This window comes from Miniopterus schreibersii (assembly GCF_964146895.1).
Source record: "Miniopterus schreibersii genome assembly, chromosome: 7".
Lineage (NCBI taxonomy): Eukaryota > Metazoa > Chordata > Mammalia > Chiroptera > Miniopteridae > Miniopterus > Miniopterus schreibersii.
In genome coordinates this window covers 46,039,675-46,060,395 of record NC_138108.1, presented here as the reverse complement: position 1 = coordinate 46,060,395, position 20,721 = coordinate 46,039,675, and the positions used below count along the sequence as shown (strand labels likewise).

Sequence of the window (20,721 nt, the reverse complement as noted above, 5' to 3'; positions counted from 1 at the left end):
CAGGGGCTGCGCTGAACACAGGCCCAAGCCTTCGGTGCTAGCGCGTATCAGGAAGCACTTCACTGAAGGGAAACAGCAACTCTGCTTAGCACTCAAGGATGACTGAACAATACTGCATGAGAAAGCAGGAAAATGCCACAAAAAAGATTAAAAGTTGGGTCATTATTGGTATTTGGGGGCAGCACAGTCTAGTGCTAGATTATATAAATAATAGTAAATAAAGCTTTCTTCAGTGGCTTTTATTTTCCGTTATCTTCATTTTTTTCTTTTGAGGAATGTGATATGCACTTAGCATAATTTTTCATGTTTTGTGGTTGTATGAACTAAGAAGGATATAAAAAGACAGGCTATAAAGCACAATACTCTAAAGGTAAATCTTAATTCTGGTTGTTACACGAGTCAGGACAAATGGAAAGTATTTGCTGAAATGATTAGCTTACATGTGTTTTTAATCCCATAGCATTTTATAGGCACATATAAATTGGTCCTGATGCAATATAGATTAAATTTAAGCACCTCAAAATATAGAATGACCTCTCTACATGGATAAAAGAGTCTTGCTTCCTAACACCAAAATGTTTTAACTAAACATTCATTACTAATGTCCATTTCTTCTATCAGGGTATTTCATGGCAAAGCCAAGGCAAAATACTTTCGTAGATATCCAAATGATAGATATGTGTGTGTGTGTGTGTGTGTGTATGTGCGTGGGAAACATGAATGTTTACAATTCTGTGAAAAGATGACAAGGCAGATGTGAACATTTTCTACATGGTCTTGTGATTTATTAAAAGCAAATAAAATAAAATTACCTTTGCTTGCTGCAGTCAGTAATCCCTATAGAGTTACTCTTACAATTATTACAGAATCATCTACCAGTGCAAAAATAGCCATCTGCTAATGCTGCCCAGCTATCTTAGGGAATCAGAGCTAGTGACTGCGCTGACTTTGAGAATATTCTGGTAAAACGTTTTGGCATAGACCTCCTTAAAAGAGTCTTATTGACACAAATACATCACTGTCACAAGCTGTAAACAGTGTATTAAATACAAAGCTCTATTTTTTGCTTTCCTTGCCATTTTTTCCTCTGTCTTCCTTTTCTGTTTTGTCTTCTTCATATTTCTCTTTGTCTGGTTTTGTTACACTATCATAGGAAGGTGGAGAGATGGTACACGGAGTTGCATTTGTTTTTTCCGGACTTAAGTTTTCATTAACGTTGTCAAAAACCGTATCTTCTTTGTGGGGCCAATCATCATCTCTGTCTCCATCCTTTATGTATATACTTGATATATTTTTGACATTTTGCCTTAAGCGGTGACGTCTGTAAGCACGCTGAATGACAGTAGCAGACACAACCTCTTGTTTTCGTTTTAGTGTAGTTGTGATGGGTTCATAGGACACTTTAGAAGGATTTGCTGACATGAACCGGTCTTCCATCTGTGAACGAAGAGAGTCCATCTCTCCACCCTCACCCAAAACACGTTTTGTAAAAGCAAATAAGATGTCAAGACAATGAATCCGGTCACCATTGACCATGGGCAGATCCATGGCAATGAGCTGGACTTTGTTTGGTTTTGCTATGAGAAGAGGAGGATCCAGGGCAGCTGCAAAATCAGAGAGTTTTCTATATTCTATAAACTGGGTTGCATCGGGATCAAACTTCTCCCAAACCTTGTAGAACATCTCGAAGTCGTCCTCACTCAGGGGTTCAGTACTTTCTTCAGTGGCAACACTGAAGTTCTCCAGGATGACAGCGATGTACATGTTCACCACAACCAGAAATGATATGATGATGTAACTGACAAAATAGAAAATGCCAACAGAAGGGTTCCCACAGTCTCCTTCAACTGAACTTCCTGGATGAACTTTGTGGGGGTCACAGTCTGGAGGGCCACTGTTAAGAATAGGTGCTAGCAAACCATCCCAGCCAGCAGAGGTGGTAATCTGGAACAGGCAGATCATGCTGTTGCCAAAGGTTTCAAAGTTGAACATGTCGTTAATTCCAGCTTCCTTTTTAACATAGGCAAAGTTGGACATTCCAAAGATGGCATAGATGAACATGACCAGGAAGAGCAGGAGGCCGATGTTAAACAACGCAGGAAGGGACATCATCAGAGCAAAGAGCAGTGTGCGGATCCCCTTTGCCCCTTTGATCAGACGTAGGATTCGGCCAATCCTGGCAAGACGGATCACTCGGAACAGGGTAGGGGACACAAAATATTTTTCTATCAGCTCAGTCAGAAACATACCTGGTGAGGAGGGAATGAATAAAAAAAAATATTTAAATTTCCATACTACAGAAAATCTTGACTCTATATAGTTTTATCCACCAGCATATCTCTTATAATTGCAGGACTGTCATTTTATTGAAAGAGATTTCATAACAATCAAAGGGTTGAGCAATCCCAAAGGAGAATTATTAGATTTACAACTGTCACATTTTCCCTCCTTCACTAAGTTTGTGGACATTGATTTTTTTCCCCTTCACAATAATTTTCTTAATTATAAGAATAATGCCTACTCATGTAGAAAATTAAAGCACTAAATGCTAAAAAGAAAATACAAATCACCTGAAATATCACCAACCATACTATTATTAATATTTTGTTGAGTATCACTCCAGGCAATTTTTTATGGAAGTACACACATGCATGCATACATAAACACATGAATGTAATCACGTTGCATAAGCATTTTTTGTAATCTATTTTAGTCACTTCATGTCATGAAGATATTTCCATACAAATGACAACTAAGTAATTTCTTACAGGTGTAAAATGTTCCCCATAGTGAGGAATATTTATATTGTTTCCAATTTATGATATTCTCAATCCCTTCATTTCTAAAATGTATGATTCTAATGCGTAACCCATGGACACAGACAATAGTGTGGTGGAGGCCTGGGGCGGGAGTGGGTGCAGGGTGGAAGGGGTCAATGGGGAAAAAAGGAGACATCTATAATTTTTTGAACAATAAAAAAAATAATAAATGCAATCCTAAAATGCTGGGCAAGGCATGTACAGATAATGGAAAAACAAAAGAATATGAAAACAGCTGTGGTAATGAAAAGGGGAGAAAGTATAAAATCATGTATTGTGATTCATAGACATGACTGGGGTTGGCTGAGAAATGATTGTATTTTATAGACTTGCCAAGTATAAAGCCATAAGAAATGAAGATGGCATTTCTTGAGACCTTAACTTTACTTTGAGTTTAGGAAGAATTTTCATGAAGAGTCACCAATAACCTGGCTGTTAATATTATCATTAATCAAAGGGCAGTTCTCATCTGTGCTAAAACTGGAAATGATTTCAGACTCTGCTTTGGTCTTCTAAGATATACCTACAGAAAGACTCAGTTGCTACTGTTGTGAAAGGTAATCTTGGAAATCAAATGCTGGGTCAAGTGGTATTATGTTCTTCCAACAAATAGAACACTTGAGGATGTGAGGCCTGTCGTGTGAACCCAGGAATTCTGACACAAAGGTTTTTGTTTTGTAAAGTTTTGTTTTTTAAGGTTCCTTCATTCTCTCATTTTACTAATTTACTCAAAAGTAAATTTCTATTCAGGAATTCAGGAACTGCTCTGGGCATGTGTGGAGTTTAGATGCATTCAAAATGAAAACCTGATGAGTAAATGGTCTTACCTACAATGGAGATAATCACAATCACAAAATCAAAAATGTTCCATCCGACGGTGAAGTAGTAGTGTCTGAGGGAGATCAGTTTCAGCACACATTCCCCAGTGAAAAGGATAATAAACACCACATTTATCCAATATAAGACGTCAGTCATGTATTTACTTTGTCCCTCTTTTTCTACCATCATGGTCACCATGTTGAGGCAGATAAGAACCATAATGGTGATGTCAAAAACCTGGTTTGTTACGAGGTCAAATATACATCCTTGGAATTTGTTCTGCAAATAAACGATGATAATATGGAATGTAGAGTAAACTTGGCAAGCAGTGCCAACTTATCAATGTTAGTAAAAAAAATTTTTTTAAAGGATCTGTCTTCAAAACTTGTGTAAATTATCCCTGGTCATAGGTTTGTGCTTTCTACAAGAAATATTATTAAATCAAAGTCAGAGTCAATGAAACTTTTTGTTATCTTTCAGTATATCAGTCAGCCTTGTATACTAACATTGGCTTTTACGTTTATCCACCCTGGTATGTTATATTCAATCGAAAGAACATTAATTTTCATATCTTATAGGCCAATGTAGTAGTAAGTTGTGTAGCTGATATAAAAGTGAATGTATATATAATTATTTTTCATTTTTATACAAAAATAAAAAATGAGGAATACTAAGAACTGATACAGTGTTCAAAGTATATATAAAGTTTTACAAGGACTTTTGTTCAAAATATTAGCAGTTTTGTTCAAATTTTTTCAAAATTAACTCAAAATATTCATGTTTAAGAAATAGCTGTACATTAAAGGTGAATTAAGAATAATATGAAAATTCACATGCTAGATATATATATATATGTTTTTTTTACCCCTGGCCGAGGTATTGGCTTTTGTGGTTTCTTAGATCCCAGCTTTTTCATTGCATTATAGTATTTCTTCTGTTCTTCTGTCATAAAGATGTCTTGACCTCCAAGGTAAAAAAATAAAGAAATCTGATTAAAACCAGAATCACTGTCTAGATCTTTCCTCAGATTAAGATAGGTTGAAATGTATTGCTATAGAAATGAAATGCATTTTATTATGTGCAATGTAGCTATAAAGCAAGCCGTCTTAAAGGATTACCTATGTGTAGGCACATGACTCTCCGTATTTAGTGTAATGTGCATATATAAAGTACATGTATTATAGGGTCCTGGAGTTAAAGATGATCTGGTTATGGTTTCTCTAGTTTTCTTGGGTTAGGTAATATTCAGCTTGCTGTTATATTGTACATTGTATTTTTAAAAACTTATCAAATGCTTAATAATAACCAGGCTCCCCTTTCTGTCTTAGAGTATTTTAATTTACCTTTCCTTAAGTTGATATGCAGTCTTTATGTAATTTTGGTATTCATCTGATCTATTGACAGTAAACATGAGAGAGAGCCTTCACATCAATTTTAAGAGAAGCCCAGATACCTTATTGCTTACTGATAGGGGCTGAATATCATAGCATGTCAAGAACTTACCAGAAAAAACTAGGAAAAACTAAGGAGAGAATTCTGAATTAGAGGTAAAATCAAAGAACAGATTTTATCTTCCAATGATGATACATACACTAGTTGTGAATATAATGAAGGGCGGGGTAAAACTAAGAGGAGATTATAAAATATTCCAGTAGTTGAAACAGAAATCTCGGGGGAGTACCTCACTAGCAATATTCAATAAATATTAATTTCCATTACATGTATCATGTCTTCTGCTATAACATAAGCTCCTTGAGCTCAGGAACCATATCTTATGTTGTTTTTCCTCAAGCGCCAGTCCAAGACATACCACCTAGAACAGTGGCTCAGAACAGAATGAAGTAACAGCTTGTGAAATGTGTTTTGAATAAATAATTAGTGCATTAATTTTTCTTAATTATTAAATTCTCTACAGGGAACATTTTAAAAACCTGAATTGTTGCCATATTGCTTAAAAATAGTTATGATTATTTTCTGTGTAGAGATAAATGAGATTAAACATATCTGTAACTGTATGCTGGCCAATTATTTAAAAAAAAAATGGCCTGGCTGGCGTGGCTCAAGGGTTGCACATCGACCTATGATACAGGAGACTGCAGTTTGATTCTGATCAGGTCACATGCCAGGGTTGCGGGTTCGATTTCTGATGGGGGGGCGTACAGGAGGCAGCCGAGAAATGACTCATCGCCAGTGTTTCTCTCTCTCTCTTCCTCTCTCTGAAATCAATAAAGATATATTAAATAAATAAATAAATGAATAAATAAAATAAATCAAGTTCTAATGAAGATAATTACTGATATAAAATTAAATTTCACGTATTTTTTTGGAAAATAATTGTTCCTATTTTTCAGTGCAATGAAAGAAACTTAAAAAACTTATCTTTTTTTTCTGTTGGTTGAAATTATCTATGATGACACCAATGAACAAGTTCAAAGTGAAGAATGACCCAAAGATGATAAAGATGACAAAATAAATATACATGTAGAGGCTGGATTCATATACGGGTTGCTTGTCTACCTACAAAATTAACAAGAGTTAGCAGCATGTTTACAATAACATTCATCATTTTCTTTCTCACGTGGTTTCACAAGGTAATCCAAACAGTGCTATTCTAGGTGAAATTAGCTTTTCAGAAGGCATACTATTATAGAGGCTTAACAAAATCATTCTTAAAAAATTTCTAACATTAAATATTTATTACATGCTTACTATATACATGACTATAACCTTCAAATGACTACAAAGGGTTTAACTATATAAAGTACTTGTTCTCAGACTGGACAATTTAGTAACAAAATGATCTAAAGTATGTTTTTTATTTCCAGAAAAAAACCTGTAGAAGAGATATACTATATTTATATAGTTTTTTAAAATTTGATAACAGAAATGTCTTCACTGGATTTAACTTTCTTCGTGTGGAACTTATTTCACATAAACACTTCTATGGTATTTTAAAATATAAAAATAAAAACTATGAATTACATATGTTATTTCATTTTAATTTTGATAAACTTATGTTTACTGAGCACTTCTTATTTCCAGGTTGTGCTAAGTGCTCTACTTGCATTTTCTTGTTGGATCCTCAGAACAATCCCATGAGGTAGGCATGGAATTATTTTTCTGTATACAGTCAATAAATAGTCTCAGAGAGGGAATTTGCTCAAATTCAGTTGCCCAGCTTGAATGACATGGTAGAGCCAGAGTCTGAGTCAACTCTGTCTCCAAATAATTAGTGCATATCTAATCATTAAGGCTACAATTAGGTGGAAGTTTTTCAGCTGGTGTGTATATATCAAACACTCCTTGGAACTATTCTTTGAAAATGACACCCGGAGAGGCGTGGCTCAGCGGTTGAGCGTCCACCTAGGATCCAGGCGATCAGGGTTCAATTCCCGGTCAGGGAACAGGCCCAGCTTGTGGGCTCGATCCCCAGTCGGGGGCGTGCAGAAGGCAGCTGATCAATGACTCTCTCATCATTGATGTTTCTCTCTCTCTCCCTCTCCTTTCCTCTGAAATCAATAAAGACATATTTAAAAAAATAAAAAAAGAAAATGGCCAAATTAAACTAAGGAGCTGTTTAAAATCGTAGATTTTCGTTTAATGTTGACCAATACTTACATTAACAGAATCAACAGCTGCATACATAATATCCATCCATCCCTTAAATGTTGCCTGCAAATACAGCATTTATAGAATCTGAATGTGAAGCTAATACTCTAAAGCAGCCACACATGAGTTTAGTCCATTTAATGTTGCATGTATTAAGTAATATCAAATCACTAAATTTTACTGAATTTCAAAATACCAATTTAATTTAAAGGTGCTGTCATAGAAAAAAAAAAAAGGACACATTCTCATCACATTCTAAATCTTAGTCCTAGTCAGTTATTTCCAGGTTGTTACAATTCCTGAAAACTTTGCAGATGAACTTTTATTTTTCCAGAGGTAGAGGAGAATTTTATGAAAACGGCAGGAAACAATTTATCTCCATTCTTAAGGATTCTCTGTGCTAGTGGGAAGTCTCTCTCATTCCCATGTAGTGTAAAACTGGCAGTCCAAAAAAAAAAAAAAGACTTCATTTTTTGGGGCAATATTCAAACAGTGCAATGGTGAGGGCCCAAATGACACCAACAAGTCAATTATGGAGTAATAACTCTTGAGTGTAAAAAAAACCCTATGATTTTTTACTCATTTTTATAGGAAAATGTTTCATTAACATCAAGTCTCTTTTAAAGTCACAAAGTACTTCATCTTTAATTTCTAGTTAATAGATAATTTAAAATAATGACTCTGTCAGTGTCCACTACAATATCAAGCATTCATGAAAGGGGTCACTTACAACTTGAAGCAAAGACAGGTAACCAAGTCCAACATTATCAAAGTTCACCTTCAGGTTTTTCCATCGCACATTTTGGCTAACATTCATCAGTGCAAAACACTCGGATCTATTTTGAACTTTACTTGTAGAAAACCGTGACCCATCTGTGGTGTTAACACACTCATAGAACTTGCCCGCAAACAAATTTACTCCCATGATGCTAAATATCAGCCAGAATATAAGACACACAAGTAGCACATTCATGATGGAAGGAATTGCTCCTATGAGTGCATTCACGACCACCTAGTATTCAAAGAAAGAAAAGAATGATTAGCATTCATAAAAATGTTAAATGGGCAACATTAATGAAACATAATGCAAAATTAAAGAAATTAGAAAAGCCACCCTTAAATGTTTAAGACATCAAATCAAGCAATCAACATATGTTAATCGAATGTCCACTGTATGCTCAGCAGCATGCCAAGCAAGACAAAACGGGACGGGAGCCCCGTGATCAACATGTTTACAAAAATACATGATGAACACAGTGAAACTATGAGCAACAATACAAAACAAAATAACTAAGCTGACATGAAAGCTTAAATAAACAAAAAGAATAAATAAAAATAATAAGCCAAAACCTGATATATGTAAGGTGAAGTTGTAAAATCTGCATACTTTAGAAAAAAAGAAATTTTAAATATAAATCATAGAAAATAAAATGTACGTTTAAAGATTCATAGTCCTAGAATTACCAGTGCTAAAATTCTCCCATATAGAGAGACTACTGGTGTGGATAAACTGGAATTAATGATCATTTAGTGGTGCCTGGCCGGGTGTGGCTCAGCGGTTGAGTATGGACCTAGGATCCAGGAGATGGGAGGTTCAGTTCCCGGTCAGGGCACATGCCCGGGTTGCGGGCTCAATCCCCAGTCGGGGGCGTGCAGGAGGCAGCCGATCAATGACTCTCTCATCATTGATGTTTCTATATCTCTCTCCCCCTCTCCCTTCCTCTCTCTGAAATCAATAAAGATTAAAAAAAATCATTTAGCGGTATGAACCCCTTAGATTTAATTGATTCTGCTAGTTGTGTGATATGTGAATTCAGTTAAGACCTTGGGACTCCTGTTTCCTCATCTGCAAAATGAGAGTGATTTTTTCAAGTGTACTATTCTAACTCCAAAAATACTTTATATAGGTCCTTGGCTAAATATAGATAGTGCTGGCCTCAGTGGAAGCAAAACAGTATAGTTTATCTTTAATACTTTATTTCTGCTTTTAAGCTATTGATCATCAGCGCCTCTTGCCACTGCAGGACGTCTATTGTAGCATTTATCACTTTCCAGATTTTCTTAATAACCCTGTCCTTCAAAACCTACCTGTCTCCTGACACTTCAGCTCTAGTCCAAATCTGAGTGGAAATGTGTGAAGGACTAATTTGTTAAGTAACTAATCTGTTAAGCATTGCGCTCTTACTGTTTTGCAATATATCAAGCAAGCTCTTAAGACATTTCCAAATGGTAAAACATTAGTAGTCTCTGATTCCCTTTGAGATTGTCTACAGCAGAGGTTACAGCAGGGGTTAGCAAACATTTCCTTAAGTATTTTTAGGCTTTGAGGGTGATATGATCTCCATTGCAGCTATTCAATTCTGCTACTGTAGCAAGAATATACATAAATCGGCACTGCCAAAATCTAATAAAATTTCCTTTACAACCGTGGGCTTTGGTATGTTGACTCTGGTCCAGAATAATAGTTATTATCCTGGGGTCGATGGACCTGTAGAGGTTCCATGCAGCCATGAAATTCTGCTAACAACATCATGGGTATGCTTTCTCTATGGAGAGATGATTCATGCTTTCATGAGGCTCTTATAATAGTCACTAAAAAGTTAGGAAGAACAGGATTAGAGAATAAAGTTCAAAGTGGCCAACTCTTTCAAGCCCACTTTTTCATCTTCATTTCTTGCTCACCTCGCCCCTGTGCTTACCAGCTCAGCACACTGATCACACGTGCCTTGCACTCAACTCTGTGCTTCTCTCCCATGGAGCATCTCTGCCCAGAACGCCTACCTGCCTGTGCTTTGGGGCCCACTGTCTCAGTCATGGCCCAATGTCACCTCCTCATAAAGCCTTCCCAGAAGTCCTCAGGCAGCTACACTCACCTCTATGTTCCTGTGAGCTTACTAACTTATAGCAGATGTCACAGAATAACTACTGTTCCCCTGTTTGTCTCTCCGTGATCAGTGTCCCCACTCAGCCTTGGGGTGCTGGAGTCTAGTCACCATTGTACTCTTTTATAGCATGACAACTGACACATGGTTGGTGTTTACATGTTTGCTGAAAGAATGTGACAGTGACAGGTCTCTCAGGGAGATAGGTACATATTGCTCTGATGAGAAGCCATCGACTTGTGAAAGTCAACACTCTCAAGAGCCTCCAAGACTACAAAATGATGCAAATCATTATTTACTTTATTTTTTCAAAATGACACACAGCATGAAGAAACATCTCCTTTTTGCATGGTTAATAAATGTGACTAAACAGACATGTTTTCCCCTCGATATATTAAAATATTCACCTGTATTGTAGGTAAAGAACAAGGCAACCAGGGTACAATAATGGGCTGGCTTAATCACTGAGGGAAGTAATTTTTGTAGGGGAAAGTATATTATTTGTTCATAAAATGGAATAAAATGTCTGTTCAAGTTCAAGGATCAGTCTTAAGTTCTGGATATATTGTAACATTCTACTAATGCTTAAAAAGTGAAGGTAACGTCAGTAAATTCCAATAAAATGCAACTTGTAATTTTTCAATTCTTATGTGACAAAAAGTACTTGAATTTTATTTATTCATTTTTTTGGTATGATCATGACTTCTCATATACATGAATCCATCAATACACTGGATTCATTAGAAGTAGAGGTAACAGTCATAGTTAGGTTAGCAGGGATAATAATGAAGATCTGCTTGACTAAAATATCGCTAACATTCACCTGAGACTTCAGATTTCTGAGCCCCATCTCAGAGTTTACGATTCAGTAGGTCAGGGTGGGCCTAGGAGATAGTGTATCTAATAGGTTCTGATGATGCTAATGGCTGGTCAGTAAAGCACACTGAGAGAGGCAGTGAGCTGGACTGACCTGCACACGTTAAATTTTTCAGAGACTACAGGTAGAGAGGAACCAGGTAAATAAAGTACAATATAATAAGGATTATATGTATCTGAACATAGACAAAGGATGCCTAATTATGCCTGATGATGGACAAACAAGGCACATTTTAATTGCGGCTTCAAGAACGGGTAGGTGTTTATCTACCACCTTGATGAGTGAGGTTTGAGACAGGGCAGGGAGAAGCACTCCCGGCCAAGAGAACAGAGGCATGAGAAACAGGTATAAATCTGGAAAAGAAGAAATCTGAGGAGAACAGCAGCAGGTAAGGATATAGACTAATGCGAGAAAGTAAGGTCATTGCCCTCCATATATTTTAGGAAAAACTTGCTGATTTAATACAGCCCTTAAAACTAGGTTGCTGGTAGTCATCATTTCTCTCACATTGTTTGTCTTTGCAAAATGAATCTCTTTTCCAGCACTATGCAGCCTACTGCAAATTATGGAAACTCTCAGAGCTTTAGTTTTCTCAGATATAGTTTGGAGACGATTCCACTTTTATCAAATCATTTATTGTAAGGATGAAATTAAAAATTAATGGCTGATGCTACTTCGCTTCCTTTTTTTCTTATGACCCCTTACTCAGGGTAGTTCCTTACAAAATATTATTTGAGCACCTGATATAGGTAAGTCCCTGATGACTCATATATGAGAGATGTCAGGACTAATAGTGTCCCCTTCACTTAAATTTCCTAGCATAGGGAAGACTTTCATTTAAGAAGGGAAAACTTACTTATTTGGATCATCACCTAACAATATTTGATTTACTCTTTGTTAAACAATATGCACTGAACTACTATATGTGCATGTACACACACAAACATAAGCAGTTCATATATATGTATGTATATATATGCATGTGTAACTATAAATGGCCCATAACTTCTACATATCCATTTTTTCATATTTTATACTCCATTTAAAAAATAAGAAAATTATAAAATTATAAGAATATTATGTTAGAAAGTTTAGTATTTTCTTACCCTCATTCCTTCAAATCTAGATAAAGCTCTTAGAGGTCGTAAAGCTCTAAGTGTCCGAAGGGATTTAATGGGGCCGAGGTCTGAGTAGCCAAGAGTGTTTGCAACTAAAGTAACCAAAGAAACCTACAGAAAAAGGAAAATTTTCATTAATTATTTCAACGAAATAACAAAGCATAAAGAGGAAAAGTCAATTTCAAAGATCACTAAGAGCAGCTCAACAAGAACAATATGATTTTATATATCAAGTTATCTAGTCATTGCCTAAAAAAATGGGTAAGAGAAATGCTTTTGTAAGGAAATAGATTTAAAGAAAGGTTAACCAAAATAAAATGAAATGATAGAAGGAAAGTAGGTTATTTCTTATATCTGAATAAAAATCAAATGTACCTTTGGTAGTCAATGGTTATGTACTTGCATATTAATTCTGAACATTTAATTAGAGCAACTATCAAAATTTCAATTGAAATAAAACCCAGAGCACAGCGATTCTAAAGCTAAGTCTTAAGAGTACGTGGAATTAACTCAACTAATCCTAAACTTTCATATGAACCTATTCAAAAGCAATTTGAAGAATCATGATTTCATGATGGTATATTATATTGAATATAATAGATGCAATTATTGAGAAAACTACAGTATAGTTTGTAACTGGGAATATATACATATGCATGTATACATTTATCTATCTATGCATACACGTATATATACACAGTATATGCCCATATTGATGAGTAATGCTTGATTAAGTTTCAAATAATCAAAAAGCCTACAGAAATCAAACAAGTCCAGCCTCTGAAGATCAAATCAGATCAGTGGTTCTGAAACCTGAATATGCACCAGAATCATTTGGAGGGCTCACAACAGTTTGCTGGGTCCCAGAGCCAGAGTTGCTGATTCAGTAGATATTGGGTGTGTTCTGAGAATTGCATCCCTAGTAAGTCCCCACCTGCGTGAGCCAATGATGTTGGTTCAAGAATCACACTTTGAGAACAACTACACTAGATAAGTTGCTCAATTTTTGAGAAATTAAATAATCTCAGTTCCTCCCTCAAATCTGCATCCTTGGATTTGAATCTACCAGCAAGAACATTGTTTGCGACTTTGCTCTCTGTGTTACATTATAAAAACATTTCATATCAAATATGTTTAATATATTTATATATTTATTTACCTTTTTTGAAATATTAAATATTTCAAATTGAAGCTACATACCTCCCTGAGTTCTGCATATTACATACCCCTTCATATCGCCACTTCATATTTTAAAATACTAAACAAAATAATTTGTTATTAAATAGCCATATCTCTTTTATAATTTAAAATAAATTCAGTTCTACTTGTAAACTTTTATTTCGTAAGCTGAGTGATGAAAATAATTAAAAGTTTTTTAAAAATATCTTAAATATTTTATAACTTTTAAAGACCCATCATATTTAAAGGTTAAGAGAAAAGAAATAACCTATATTTCTTCTATCATTTCTTCTTATTTGGTTAGCCTTTCTTTAAAACTATTACCTTACAAAAGCATCCACCTTACCATTTATTTTTATAGGTGGTAACTAGGTAACATTTACATAAAAGGTGAATCTAAAAACAAACAATATGGAATTGTTACTATAAGGTATCAAAAATTAGATTTTTTTTAATACAGAAAACCCAAGAGGTGCAATGTATACCTTGGGGAAAATTTTTTTTTGCACATCACCTATATAGAAAACAAAAAATGTTATTGCTGTTAATATTTTACATATTGAGCTGTTAAAAAGGAAAGAGTTTACTGAGCTTCAGATAACCACTGAGAAACTGAACTTTACAGTAGATACTAGTTTTGGTTTAGTTTTGCAGTCAGATTTTGCTGTTTCTAGTCATGCTTACATGTAATTTTGATATCTATGAGTAATGCTGTATTAATTTACCTTTTCTGATAAGTTTGATAATGTAAACTCTTGGTTAAACGTTAGGGCACTTGTTCATACTATAAAATTTTGCATGCTGTCCTCTAATTCCAAATATCAGATGGAAAAAAACCCTCCAAAAACTATGACTGATTATAGGATGTTCCTTCCTTAACTACAAAGACTAGATTTAGGAAAATCTAGGAAGATTAGTAAAAGAATGAAGAACATAATTCATTCTGATGAAAATAAGATTAGGAGATTGAGGTCATAAATTAAGGAAACCTTTTAAAATAATATAAAATATCATATAACAATTGCATTATTATATATTATTATATTATAACAAAATATAAAATAAAATAGAGTACACTAAGTAAAAATGAATTGACTATAATGGGGGTTGTACCATTAATTTCTATTTGAGATGCCTTGATCTCACAAGCTGTTTTAGGATTTGTTTCCTGACTATTTCAAGAAGATGACTAAAAAAATATTTTTGCTTTGTTAAAAATATAATATAATATATATACTATACTGAAACATTCTTCTGTATTTTCTCTCATCCAAGTGATCAACAGTCCTCTGAACTTATCTGAAATGATTAATGCCAACTTCTCTGCTCCACCACCACTCTAGAGATGAATGGTAAGTTGGATGTTTGAATGGGGGTAAGAGCTGTGGCTAATTTTGGTTTTCCCTGTCACTGTGACTGAGATAAATATTTTGAAATTCCATGCCCTCTCCTCTCCCTAACATGGAGTTATTTGCTTTAGTACTACCACTTTTACATAACATTCAGCTAACATATCAGACAATACACCCATCACCTTATTTTCTAACTTTATATTGTAAAAAAAATTAATATTTTATATTTTAATTTGTGTCTCTGCCCTTTTCCATTCCCACCTCATACTTCTCAGTTTTGCATTTTGTTCATATTCTCAACAGAAATGCTACCCAAATTGTGTACAGATGCACGATTCTTTGACTGCAGAAAACACATTCAAGAGTAAATTATATGTTATAATGGTACAGAAAAGAATTTACATTTGTTGAAATGTTTCTCTTTTAATATTCCTCACAGATATATTTCCAGTGACTGTATTAATATTTCTAAAAACATAAACCTATAGCCTGAAAGTACAAAAAGCTAACCAAAATTAAAAAATAACATACAACATTAGTGAAGGCTTTGCAAAACACTTAATCATAAGAAGAAACCCTCTTTTAAATTTCACTCAAAGCACCTACATCAACAATTAAGAAGTCTAGCCAGCACCAGGCATTGGTGAAATATGTTTTATAACCATATGCCACCCATTTTAGAAGCATTTCCAGAATGAAGATGTAAGTGAATATCTTGTCAGCATACTCCAGGATAATCTTAATGGTCTTTTTCTTTTCAATATATATATCTTCAAAAGCCTGTGGAAATAATATTCAAATTTCAATTCATTTACAACTGAAAGTTTATGATTCATAACAAAAACAGGACATAAAATTTTTATGAAAAAACCACCACTGAAATATAATGCTATAATGAACTTCTGGTTTACAGCTACTGCGTAACACCCAGTTCTAGACTTCTCACCACCAGTGCGTGTCACTGGTCACCAGAGATTATTACAGGAAAGAGGACACAAAAGAATGAAATTAGACTACTCTAAAAGAACGAATCTCTAGCATTTGCAGGGACTTCCACTTCATTTGACTCCCCTTTTATCCCTCTTCAAAAGGGTAAGACACAATAAGACACGATTCCAGGATCAGCCGCCCTGATCTATCTTTATCACTCTGCATTCCCCTTCACAAGTAGGATTTGGAGCCTCTCCTTCAGGTCTTATATGCTCGTGCATCCCCAGGAACACAGCAGGAGGCAAGGAAAGGTTTGCTAATGAACACGTATAGGAGCTTAGTAGGACTACAGAACACAGAGGATGGCTTCTTTCTTTGATTTGTGCGCAATATTTTATCATTCATTAAAAGCTTCAGGTCTAGGAATCACTCTTATATTCATTCCATAAACATGGCATCTTTAATACTTTCAAGTGACAGACAATGGTACTCTGGTCACCATCACAAGTTCCTTGGGATATAATCTGAATGGACTTAAACAATTGAGCTCACTAAAGACATTGGAAATGATTGCTGATCTAAACAGGCCTAAAGTATTAGAATTTTCTCTTTCAAGTTTAAACAATATTCAGCATGTTGAAGGAAATTAAAGCAAAAGGTGGTTAACATTATGCCATCTGTCCATAGCCATGCCCTGTGACATTCTTATTCTCCTTATTTCAAATTCTTCTATCAATACCTTAAAAATGATCATTAGTACTTTTTGCAAATTGTTGGAATGAATATTGAAGAAAACAGAGCAGTTAGGACAGAGAGAATGGGAAGATTTACTAAGATGCTAAAAGAAGGTTAGAGAGGGTCAGAGATTTCCCCAGCATCATTCAGAACAGTTTCAATCAATCAATCAATCAATCAATCAATCAATCAATCAAATAAGTGTCCGGCAGCTGGCACAGGTTCTGAAAGTCAGTGGAATTAAAGTGCAGAGGGAGACTTCCAGCACTCAGGATTTTCCTGCCTCCCTTCTTCAGTTGTGGAGGAATCAGGCCAGCTACCCAGACAGAAACTATGGCAGAAGATACGGAAAGGGCTTGGTCATGAAGAAGAGAGTGCTTTCCTGGACCTAGGGTGCAGAGCAGGACAGTGGATGCTGAGAGCCAAATACTCTGTTTGAGTGCACTTTGCTCTGACAAACAGGATTCAGCCTGCAGGGCTCCTAGCTCCTAAGACTAAATTTGTGGATGTGTGAGCAAGGGGGCAAGAAGGTCATTTTATGAGCTCTATCTGATTTGGGGTGTGGGCTTTACTATTTCTCATTTCAGTTACCACTTACCCATCTATCTGGTGTGCACCCCCTTTTCCTAGGAGCCACAGCAGAGTAAAAAGGGACAGTGGCTTTGACTTTAGACCTTAGTTAAGCTACGGCTCTGCCATTTACTAGCTCTGAGACATTAAGCAACTGTTAAAACTCTTTACCTCGATTCTTCACTAGTAAAATAAGCAAAATACCATAATCTCACAGGATTGTTTGAAAATCAAAAGAAAAAAACCTATATAATCATCTTGAAATACAATAAATATGTACTAAATTAGAGCCATTACTTTTTTATTTATTTTATAGACAGGTATTTAAATAATCTAGCTCAGTTGGCAAATTCCTTGAGTACAAACACCAGCTTGTTGAAATACCTTTCCCCTTTCTTCCTATGATTCATTTGAATTTGGGTTTTGAGAGATCCCCTCCCCCCAAATTTTATCTTCCTTTTTAGACATTTTGAACAAGGCATTACTCTAAGCTTTTCTATAATTTTTTGTAATCTCCTTTCTGAGTCTCCATTATATATGACTTCCTTAGTTATTAGGAATACAAGGTAACGTAGATACTGTCAAGATTCCTATTTACATTCCACCTGATAAGTGAAGCAGCATTTTTTTTACTCATCTTCTGTTTTTGACAGAGGAGAATTGTTAGGAGAGGAGATCTACTGTGAGCCCTGAACGTCCCTGCATGTTCTTGTTGGGTATGGCAGGAATGCAAGGCCCTGACTACTCTTGATCCATTTGGTTGTTTTTGCAACAAGCATCCTTGAGAGATGAGACAGTGTCACCCTCAGGGATGAAGAGCCAGGTTGCTTACTGCTTGCTATAAGAGGATGGGTTCCCTAAGCTCGGTGCTCCTCAGCTGTGATGCTAACCCACGATGTGTGCCATGTACATTAAGCTCCATGCTATGGCCCCATGGGATTTGGGGACAAGGGGAACCAACACAAGCATGTTAAAGTTCATGCTGCTTTCTGTGCCATTGAGTAATCAAGTCCTTTGTCTCTGACTCAGAAAGTCTATCTTCCACTAGCATCCATGAAACAGTAACAGGTTAACTTATTTTAAGTAGAGTAAAATCAAATCCCAGATCTATGCAGACTGCCTATGAGGCAATTTATTAAGTTCTTAAAAATTCTCTTTTTAGTAGAGTGGAATTTCCAGTGGTATCTCCAGCTGGACCTGGGCTTCTAATCTCTGTTAGTGTCTGCAGGAAAGAAAAACAAATTAAGAAAAGGCTCAGGGAGCTTGTAATTCCCAGATACCTTTAAACTCTCACAAAGAGTGGTTTGTATATGCAAAGGAATGAAAATCTTGTCCCATTCTCACCCTAAAACTGCAGTTTGTTTCCCCTTATAATAACATCCAGGATGTTTCATAAGCTGACACTGCCTATCTCTGTCACAGTATCACTGGCCGCCACTTTCATCTCTGTATTTGCTCTTCCTCCCACAACACTTCCTATGGCAACTTTTAATTTCCTGTATATCTGGTGCTGTTCTTTGTTTTTCCTTCCAATTGTACTATGTTCCTCTCAGACCACTTTGCCTCACTGGAAAATTACCATTAATTTTTCTAGATCTTGCAAAACATCATCTACTTTTCTAAAATCCCAAGCAGACAATGGTTCTTGCTACAGGCTTTATCAAGTATATTCTTAACTTACAAACCATAATCACTTCCTTTCTGTTCCCCAGTTGCTTGCTGAGTTCCTTATCTTAACCAGATCTTATCCATTTTTGCATTCAGGGCAGCAAGAATAATGTCTGGCATGTGGTAGCGCTCAGTAAATATTTACTGAGCTGAACTAAAATTTTATCCTTGGTCCTAATCACAGAGATTGTTAGGTAAAACAACCTGCCAAGATATTTTTATCTTCCAACTCATTTATTAAAAGTACTGACAATTTATTGCTTTAGGCGTCAGATCACTTACCAAAGCACCACTGCTGAGCAGGATCATGAGAACAATAAAGCTTTCAAACCAATTATGTTCAACTATCCTATAGCATGTTTTCCTGATGTTCCACCAGATTTTCCCTTCCCTTGAGTCTATGTTAACTTCGCAGCATGGGAACCTCCGTATGCAACCTGGCAAGAAAGACATGCATGTAAAATACTGATATTCAGAATTAATACGATGCCTAAAATATATTATTTAATGCAAAGATTTCCCTTTGATAGTCCCTCAGCCAAATAATTTCTAACACTTATACCTTCAACTTGGGAGCTGCCTTCTCTCATCTCCTAACTCTCCATGGTGTTTTCTTAATACTTGTCAGTTATTTCTCACTTAGAATATATTCTTGCCTTCTCTACTTCTCTGACTTCTCACCAATCTCTTCTACAGAGTTTAAGCCACTTACCACTTCTTCTGTTATTGCAATCCTAATACAATCCTAATACACAATCCTGATACACAATGAACACTGAATCTGATGAATAAATAAATGAACTAAAATCTAAGGATATTTCAGGTTCAGGGTCTTCTTTGCTGAAAGATGAACTTTCCTTAATGTAGATCTAGTACGCAATCTGGTGTGGCTTCAACTCCTTCATAAAAAACACTTTGAGAAACACCATTCTAAATTATATATATATTGTTAATTCTTATCCGAGGATATTTTTTCCATTGATTTTTAGAGAGAGAAGGAGGGAGGGAGAGAGAGACACACAGAGAGAGAGAAATATCGATGTGAGAGAGACATATTGACTGGTTGACTCCCACAGTCACCCCAACAGATGCAATACAGGTATGCACCCTTGACCGAGAATCGAACTGAACCGGTGGCCCTTCAGTGTGTGGGCCAATGCTCTAACCATCGAGTCACACCTGCCAGGGCAAGTCTCTGCTGTTTTTTCTATCATGTATATTTTCTGTCCTTTCTCTCTGGAAGCTTCTAAGTTCCCAGAAGGCTAAACCAGTGTCTCTTTTGCCCTTTCTTTCTGCTCACAATACTTACTCTAAGTCCTATACATAGCTTAATATGCTGTGTATAGTTGACTGAAAAGACATAATTCCCCCCAAAAGAGTTCTAAAATCATCTAAGAATTAATCATTATCTGAAAGGTCATATCCCTGTGAATTTTAGAATTTACACAAAGATTGGAATAAAAAACACACGGGGTGAATGGAAAATATACACCTGACTTCACTTATCCAGCATTAATCACAACATGACCTCAGACCTGAAATAATTTATCTTTATTGGATTTAAAGTAATTAAAGAGAAAATATTTTATAAAATGATGTAAAAAAATAGTAAAAGGGTAGGGCCAAAAACTGACTCCCAGATTCTCTTTCAGGGCAAAAGACAACACCAGAAAGATTGGAAAACTAAGATGGAATTTGTTTTATATTAACTTAATGCTTGAGACTTTAGAATTATCTTAAACTTAAAAACAAAGATCTCGTGCAAAACAGAATCTGTGTGCCTCAAGTATAATCATCAAAGGAGAAAGTTATCCCTTTGGTTAAGAAGATTTTACCAACTGGGGTTTAATTTTGTCAGTCTTAAGAATTGAAGAGAAATATTATTCTTGATTGAGGCAAGAAAAGGAACTATGCATTCTAATTAGAGAAGTAAACTTTTTATCTGGGATGAAGGTTCACAAATATTGCCCTCAGAATTTATCACACATCAGAGAGTTTCTCTTATTTTGAGGTAGGGTGCTTGACTGCTTGTCTGGCTTTTATGCAAAGACATATCCCAAGAGATTTCCAACCTAGCTGGTTAACAACATTATTACTCCTTCTTTTTTTAAAAAAACTATTCATTAAATGTGAACATAACACAGAACCTCTCAAACATCTTAA

At 35.6% G+C, this 20,721-nt stretch overlaps 1 protein-coding gene across 1 annotated transcript in view; it reads right to left on the bottom strand.

The window, feature by feature from the left end:
• Positions 1 to 270: 270 nt before the first annotated feature.
• Positions 271 to 20,721, bottom strand: part of SCN9A (sodium voltage-gated channel alpha subunit 9) — a 105,712-nt gene continuing 85,261 nt past the window's right edge. The window contains exons 20-28 of the mRNA XM_081142998.1: positions 18,841 to 18,995; positions 15,262 to 15,435; positions 12,113 to 12,235; positions 7,978 to 8,259; positions 7,257 to 7,310; positions 6,018 to 6,155; positions 4,504 to 4,608; positions 3,647 to 3,917; positions 271 to 2,249 (exon numbers count right to left, since the gene is read on the bottom strand). Of these exons, the coding sequence (XP_080999124.1) occupies positions 1,057 to 2,249; positions 3,647 to 3,917; positions 4,504 to 4,608; positions 6,018 to 6,155; positions 7,257 to 7,310; positions 7,978 to 8,259; positions 12,113 to 12,235; positions 15,262 to 15,435; positions 18,841 to 18,995 (2,495 nt within the window). The 3' untranslated portion in view covers positions 271 to 1,056. The remainder of the gene's footprint in view (positions 2,250 to 3,646; positions 3,918 to 4,503; positions 4,609 to 6,017; positions 6,156 to 7,256; positions 7,311 to 7,977; positions 8,260 to 12,112; positions 12,236 to 15,261; positions 15,436 to 18,840; positions 18,996 to 20,721) is intronic.